General features: G+C 41.9%; 1 protein-coding gene across 1 annotated transcript in view; it reads left to right on the top strand.

Annotated features, from left to right (window-relative positions):
* The first annotated feature begins 415 nt into the window (after nucleotides 1-415).
* Nucleotides 416-8,270, top strand: part of SLC25A26 (solute carrier family 25 (S-adenosylmethionine carrier), member 26) — a 76,394-nt gene continuing 68,539 nt past the window's right edge. Inside the window, exons 1-2 of the mRNA XM_010139327.1 lie at nucleotides 416-573; nucleotides 2,184-2,293. Coding sequence (XP_010137629.1) covers nucleotides 2,267-2,293 — 27 coding nt within the window. The 5' untranslated portion in view covers nucleotides 416-573; nucleotides 2,184-2,266. The remainder of the gene's footprint in view (nucleotides 574-2,183; nucleotides 2,294-8,270) is intronic.

Raw genomic sequence — 8,270 nt, 5'->3', positions numbered from 1 at the left:
TCTAGAGATGCTTATGGGGAAACAGAATTGCTTCTGTCTTTCCCTGATCTTATCACCCAGCTTCCTAGAGGCGTTGGTCATTCTGTGCTGTGTCTTCTGGATAAGTGGCACTCGCTGTCTTGCTTTTATGTGTAGTGGGAAAGTGTTGCATTACTCTCCCAGTACTATTCAAAACACTGAGTTTGTTTTTAAAAAATGGTTTAAAAGTTGTGATTTCTGTTACTTTAGTTTGTCAAAGCTTCCTTGTTATAACTGTAGAAGCTACTGAGGTCTGTGTAAGACTGTCAGTTTATAATTTGACCTCGGAAAGGATACTGCCAGCAGGGCTTTGGTGTAGGCATCTGTCAGTTACAGAAGCACCACAGCTTCACCCCTAGAAATATTAATGCGCTCTGCTCCATGGTTTTGTCTTGAAGGCTGGTGGAGTTGCTGGTGTCTGTGTTGACTTGATCCTTTTTCCCCTGGATACTGTGAAAACAAGACTGCAGAGTCCTCAAGGATTTAGGAAGGCTGGTGGTTTTCGTGGCATCTATGCTGGTGTTCCTTCCACTGCTGTAGGATCCTTTCCAAATGGTAAATTTTCTTTCAGTTATACCTTGTCTTCTTTAAGTGGGAATTTATGTAGTATGGGACATTCACCTCTGTGGCTTCCTCTCCTGAAGATGACTGGATTCTCTCAGTCCATGTCCAGCTGTGAAGAGCAGTTTCTGGAGTTGTACAGAATTGAACAAACTCTGTGAGTAAGCCTGGAATGAAGCTGCTGCACGTTTACTCTGAAAAGCAGCCCTTACTCCTTGGCGGTGTTTCTGGATATGTCTTACAAGCCTGTCCTTTACTTATAGGGGCACCCTAAAGCATTTCCAGGTGCCAAACAAGGCTTGAGTCTTGCTTGCCCTGGACGCTTTTGTCATGACCTGCTCTTTCATGGCATTGGAAATGAATCAAAACTCAGAGTGCTCGAGCACTGGAGGTGTTTGAGTTAGCTGCCCTGGGGATGCTATGCCAGTCCTTTTCTCCCTGGGAACAACTACAATACTTAAAATGAGAAGGTATCAGGAATACTTTCGAAACTGAAGCTTAAAAAAAGTAAATGCTTGTAGTCCCTGCTGAGAAAAGGCATCTGTAATTCTCAAGGCCTTTGTCCATTTTGGTTTTGTAGGGAGGGATAAAAAAGCAGCAAGGTTTCCTGTTGGTAGTAAATGTTAGGACAACTTTGCTGACAAATCCACTGACACCTTCAGATGTTTATGTCCTTCATAAAATGATATTAAAAAAAAAATCAGTTCTTTATCTTGTCTGCTCTATTATCTCCTCTTGAGGTGATAAGCATCTTTTGATTACCAGAAGGCAATTCACATACCCTTCTTTGCAATTAAAATCTCTTTCCCCCGCAAGACATGTCAGTTTTTTCAGGATTTGCATCTTCAAAATCTGAACGGTGGTTTTATCTTTCCACCGTATGACTGAGAATTGAAATTATCTTTAGGAGAAGGAGAAACCCTTAAGGTGCAAGTGCCTTTGTAGTTGACTGTTGCAGTGAACAAACACAGTTCATGTTGCTACACTCAGATTAGTTCAGGTATGTTTCTTGTTTGCTGGACAGACTTTACGAGTCCTTCAGAAGCCTGGAAGAATTTTTTTTATGGAGCTAAAGTGCAAAATATTAAACTGACAGTAGGTAGGAAGTTTTATTAATAACTGCTACTGAAACAGTTTTTGCACATTGCAGAGTAGCACACCTGTATCAAGGACCTTGATGATTTGGGGGAATTGGTGGCTTTTTTTTTTTATCCCCCAAAAATAAAGGCCATCCATCCAATTCAGCCAAACAGCTTCCTCTCTGCCCTTCCTGTCTATGAATATGGAAAATACCGCTTTTTCCAAACCTACTGGACATTCATGACTAATTAATGCATCTTCTCTTCTCTCCAAACTAAATGTGGCCTTAAGTCCTGACACCTTTGATATTAACGGGAGGCTTGCCAGTGAAGGCAGGAGCATGAAATTCTGAAGGAATTCTCCCACAGATTGTGTTGATACTGGTTTACTGTTTTGGGGCAAAAATACGATGTTTTCAACTACAGTTGCAGAATAATGAGTGACGAAACCCACCTTTAAATGTTTTTGTGCAAGTTCTGTGATGGAGGAACAGTTAAATGACTGCATGTATTCTTGAATTTCAGCTGCTGCGTTTTTTATCACCTATGAGAATGTGAAATCTGTGCTGCACCATGGCTCTACGTCTTACTTGACTCCAGCAACGCACATGGTGGCTGCCTCCCTTGGGGAAGTGGTAAGAAAGAAGTTCATACATTGTGTGCCTGGGGGAGGAGAGGGAACCGTTCAGTTATGAAAACTCAGCATGGATTTTGCAGAAATTAATTCTGTGCGTGAGTGGTCGGTTGGTTGTTCCATATTGTAAGTTACAAATGAAATAGCATTAACCTGTAGAATTTAAGTAATAGAATACTGCTTGCCCTCCCGACTTTCCTGTCTGGTACACCAGGCTGTTTTGCAGCTTATATTGAACCACTCCTTGGAATTTCTTCTTCTTTGAAAGAAGGAAAAGTTTTCAGTACTAAGGAAATGTCGAGGTGGTATTTGAAAGTGACTTTATCTTCCAGTTATAGATGATAAAACCTGATCTTAAAGTCTTGCCAACAGGCAGTGCCAGGGTGACTGGACAGAGTTGAAATTTAGCTCTGGCAGGAGCTGGAATGTGATGCTCTGTAACAGGAATTTCCTGTGCAAATCAACTGTACCAAGTGTTGAAAGGGGACGCTCCTCGATGTGGTCAAATGATGACATGACAGAAACTTGTCTGTAGGTAAATACTGGCACACTTTATGCCACATTTTGTTCCTCAAAGCTTGAATATTGTGTTCTTAAAAACTGTTTCTGAAGTTATTTGCAAACAGAAAGAGCAAAGTGGATTTGGGTTAGCTGAAACAAATGTATTCCAGGTTCAGCAAGACCCTCTGTCCCCAGATCCTCTCTCGTTAACTGCAGAGTTGGCACAGTGCCTTGACTGCGTTTGGGGACCATTGCTGTTCCTGCCAGCGCTGTCCATCTGCTTTTGTCACACTGGTTGTTTCCTGGCACTGCAGTGATGAAATGGGGTGAGAATTGCTGTGTCTCCACAGCTTTGGGGGAGGGAGATGGGCTCTATGAAACTAGCTTTTCTGGCTCTGTTACAACTTAAATTTAGCTTGTGATGTAGGGCAGAAAAATATATTGTGTCTGTGGTTCTATATTCTCCTTTATTAACTGAATTTTCAGCTTCTTTCTCTCCGTTACAGGTAGCTGTGTATTTATATTCCCTATGGAGGCTTGGCTTATTTTTAGGCTGGTCCCAAGCCACCAGGAGTGCAGAGGGATCTCTATGTTTTACCTTAGCACCAGGTGCCTTGCTGTTACAGCAGTGAGGCCTGGATACTTCCCACGGGAAGCAGGTCAGCTCTCTGTGGGTTCAGCTTTGATTCCCAAGTCATTTTTTTTCCCCTGAGAAATGATTGGATTACGTTGAATAGGACTTAGCCAGGGAGCTTAATTTAACCTACCAAGCACATGGAGAGAGGTGAATGCAGCACCCACTAACCACTGTGGTGGTGGTTACAGGCAGAAGGAGATAGAAGGTGATAGGTTTAGTGCTGGGTGGGATATATGCATATTGCTGCCTCAGGGAGATTCTTTTTCATCTTGATTAGAGCCTGTGCTGTTAGGTCATGACTTCTAACTTCAGGCAATGCGCAGAACTTATTTCCATGAAATATTAGAAATCAGCAAGAGGTTCTTTGCCATCATGACAATGCATAGCCCTTAAATTCCTTGTCTGCCTGGTGCTGTTTCAGAGCCAAACAAAATAAAGAAGTGCTCATGAAGTGCCAGTGCTCTGCGGTAAAATCCACTGGTAAGAAAAGGTCTCCTCTTTCACAAGTGGGTTTTTTACAGCATGCTTCCTCTGCCTGTGAGGATTCTGTGAGAAATCTATGACCAAGTAATTTAATCAGCAGCAGACAAAGAACAATTGGCTGCAGATGGCTCCTTGCATGATTACAAACCTGTTGCCCTTTTTTCCCAAGGTGGTCTGTATTCTCCTGATCGTTAGAACTCAGGCTCTTAACGACTTTAATTTTCAGGCTGACAAATGGAAATGCAGCACAGTTAAATGAGTGACTTGGGCCTGTCTCCATTCTAAGGCCAGAGAAATATATAGTGATAGCCATTGAAATGGCACTCTGACTGGCTGTTTTTCAGCTAATAAGATTCTGCTTTTTGCCAGCTTTTCGTCTCCTCTTGGTGTGATGGGAGAGCTAAGCTGTAAAATAATTGAGATGGGGATTTAGAGATTTGCTACAACAAACCTGTAATAAAAATAGCACAAAGCAAGATCTTCTCACATTTGTATTGTATTAAGCCTTAGTCGATCGATAGAGACATATAAACTATTCCAAATTGCATCGGGTTGGAAGTCATAATTATAGTTTTATTGATTAGTCATTAAGTTTTAATCAGGGCATAACCACTGGGACTGTTATTTTGTCAGTAGTTTGGATTTTTAAATACATGCTTCTCCTCCTTTGTGCACTTCAATAATTACTATGATATAAATTGCTTTTAAATGTGAAATAATAAGCCAAAGACTCTGTCGTATTAGGATTCCCAGGGCCTCTCTTTGCATTTCCAAACTGTCTTTTCACAAAATGGAGAAATTAAGATCAAGAGCAAGGATTTCTAGGTGTGCTGCTCCTTCATTGGTGAGCATGAGTCAGCTACCTTCTTGCACATCTGTAAAATGCATGTCCTAAGCTTAAAGGTATGTTAATGCTGACTAATCTGTTTTGAATGTGACCCAGTAAAAATAATAAAATAGGTAAAGAGGAAAAAATGCAAAGTTTGCATTGAAATATGTTAAGATAGATGGGAGAAATTGGTCAAATGGGAGCTCTTAGGTTTTATAACAGCCCAAATTTCTGTGGTGTTTACGTCCTGTGTAAATTCATGGAAAACCCTGTCCCCTGGCACTGGTTTTGTCCAGTTTGAGTCCCAGGCTAGGAGGCTGTCCTGGTTTTGCTGGGCCTGCCATGGTCTGCAGGCCGTTAGGAGGTTGGAGTCAGCCAGGGCAGCTGATCTGAGTTAGCTGCAGGTGCATCTCACACCATAAATGTGAAGTTTGCTGAGCAGGAGGGGGTTTCTGCTCTTGGTTGGGCCGCTCCTGCGGACAGCTTTCCTGTTTGTTCTGACCACTGTATGTTTGCTGGGTTGAGTATAACTTTTTATATGGGCATCTGGTATTAGCTTGGCTGTTTCACTAAATCCATTTTTATTTCAAGCTTTGGGTCTTCTCTCCTTTTCCTGATCCCCCTTCTTGGCTGGGGAGGGGTCATTGGGTGATAGAGTAACTGCTGTAGTATAGCCCTGGATATGGGCTAAATAAAGACAGAGACACAAACAAGCAGTAACAAGGCAGTGGCTCTCTCCTTTTCCTGATCCCCCTTCTTGGCTGGGGAGGGGTCATTGGGTGATAGAGTAACTGCTGTAGTATAGCCCTGGATATGGGCTAAATAAAGACAGAGACACAAACAAGCAGTAACAAGGCAGTGGGTAGCTTGGTTGTTTGTTTTTTTTTTTTTTTACCTTGTAGGTAGGAGGAATATCAAAGGTTAATCTCATCTGCTGGAGTGAGATAAAGAAAAGTACATACAAAATCTGACCCTGTTAAACATAATTATTTTTTCCTATGACGAATCTTGCTGTAAAAGGACTCTGAGTATCTTGTAATACATGAAGACTTACTTACAAAGACACAGAACTCTCAAGGGCAGATACATAGTATATCATCTTACCTCTTCAAGGAAGAAGAAGGTTGAACAATACATGGGTTCCAAGCGGGGGGAAAACTCTTACTATACCACTTGTGTGACTGAAATCCGGAGGTAGGAAACACACTTACTGCATCCAGGGCTTTGGAATTTTTCATCTTGACTCTCCATCGCCCTGTATGTTTAGTCTGCCTGTATCTTTACAGCAAGCTGCCAAATGTGCTTGGAAAACATGAGATCATAGGGAGTGGAAAGGAAAAACAGATGTTCTAGAGCTTTGCTCTTAATATTCTAAGATGGTGTAAGAAACTGAAGAGAAGGAACAGTATTTTTAACCTCCTAGTGACCATTTTAAATAGCAACCGGTTGTGTCTTGCAGATCCAGAATTAATTGTGCAGCTCCAGATTCATCAGTTTTTAATTGGTTTAATAAGACAGAGTGTACTACTAATTACAAGAAACTTTGATAAAAGATAAGTCCTGCTGGGGCCTCCCTACCAGCCTCCTGCAAATGTGATTTTGTGGGACAAGTTTAAGATTGTCCCAGTTTGACCGACGAGGTTTCCTTTATAAGTGCCAAAGTGGTTGGATGCAGCAGTTAATTTTACATCCTGCTGGCTTTTCCGTGGAGGTGAGAATAAAGTCGTTTGGATCACGTTCGAGAGAAGCTAGCTGACAACAGCCTCTTCCATCGAATGTTGAGATATTGCTATGGTTACGATCTGAGCTTTGCAAGATATTTAGGGAAAGTTTTGGGCTGTTGCTTGCAATTATCAGGTTTGCTCTTATCTTTCTGACCTTTTATTTTTAATTGGCTATTTTTGGTGATGTCTCTTTTTGTTCCCTCCTCTGTAGGAGAGCAAGCTACTTTGACTTTCAGCTCACTCGTGAGAGAAAGCGTGGGGGAAATCTGAGGACCAGGGTGGGAGGTAGATGTCCTGTTCTCCTGGCAGCTGGTAATGGTAGTGACCATGCTCTGGAAGTAAATTACCAGCTGATGTTATTGAGCTGCTTTTGGCCTTGTGTAAGTTTGCACAGTGCTTTAGGAGTGTGGTGATACTGTGCAGTGCATCCCTGAGGACCCAGATCCCAGTTACTTGTGGTGAAATGTGGTGTATCGACAGAGTATGCCGTAGCGCTAGAGAAAGTAACTCGAATCCTGAAAACTGCCCAGTCATATTAGTGATGCTGCGTCTGCTTTTGTTTGTCCTCTTGAATTTGTAAACTGATGCAGCCATGATACTTCAGGTTCATCATCTGGCCTGTTTTCATTCTGCTTCAGTGTCTCTGTACTCTGGTCCCTTGAGTTGTATAAACGCTGGGCGAGTTCATGGGTCTTGAAGTGTGTTTCCAGTCTGGCTGCAAGAATGCTAAAACTTGGGCTGCTTTCTTGGCTTTGGTGGAGTGTGAACCTCACAGGAGAAGTTGGAAACCTTGTCTGTGTTCTGAGACATTTCTGAGTGGCTAGGTAGACGTGATTCGAAGAAGATAGGCTGGGCTGTCCTCAGAAGAATTTTGGCACAGCCTCACATTTAACATTTTTCCAGGATTTGAGAAGAGATGTCAGGATCAATTTGAATTGAAACATCGAAAAGTTTGTCACTTCGCTGGGGATCATCTGGCTCCACAGGGCATGGTGCGGTCAGGTATTTCAGGGTGAAATTCCAAACCCACTTCTATATTCCAGTGTGTTGCCATTAAGATATTTCTGTGATAACAACAAAGTGTTGTTCATCTGTGATTAACATCTGACTCTCGGTATTAATAACCTGGGAATTTTTTTTTTTCTGCTGTTGGGATGTGTTGAATAAGAAAGCTTCTTAATGCAGGAGTTATCTTTCTCAGGAATTCAGCTAGCTTTCACTACTAGCCTGAACTTGTTTCTTGGAAGAAGCAAGCCCAAGTGCAAGCAAGATTATAGCTTACAAATCACAATTTTTTAGAATGACACTTTGAGTGTGCTTTTAATTCAAATAAAGAAGGAAAGTGCATGTTTTATATTATTGTAGGCTTGGAGGTTTTTTTGGGAAAAAACCATTATGTTGTCAGTCTCTCTCTGACCATGAATCAGCTCCTTCTTCCCTCTGCCCTGGCAGTATCTTTTGAAATAGTTAACTAATTTCGGTTTAATAGAAGAACAGGAATCTCCAAAAAGATATTGGTATGAATTCCACTAGAGTAACTGGCTAGGTTGGAGGAGAAGGTTGCCGTTAATGCCTGTTCTGAGGCAAAGGCAGAAGAATGAGACAGGAGCAATCCACAGAGTAATATCATGAAAGAATCTCCGGCAGGATAATTGGTCAGGGCTTTACAACACTGTAAGCTCTGGAAGATCAGCTTGCAGGAGCCCAATCTAACAGAGATGAAATAGCTGCTCACATCAGACACAGAGTTAAGATTTTAGCTGTTTGAAACTCCAAAACTTGCGTGTTGCAGGATGTGGCTTTT

This window comes from Buceros rhinoceros, unplaced genomic scaffold (assembly GCF_000710305.1).
Source record: "Buceros rhinoceros silvestris isolate BGI_N320 unplaced genomic scaffold, ASM71030v1 scaffold12787, whole genome shotgun sequence".
Lineage (NCBI taxonomy): Eukaryota > Metazoa > Chordata > Aves > Bucerotiformes > Bucerotidae > Buceros > Buceros rhinoceros.
The sequence above is the reverse complement of the archived record's forward strand: the minus strand, read 5'-3'. Positions and strand labels throughout refer to the sequence as shown.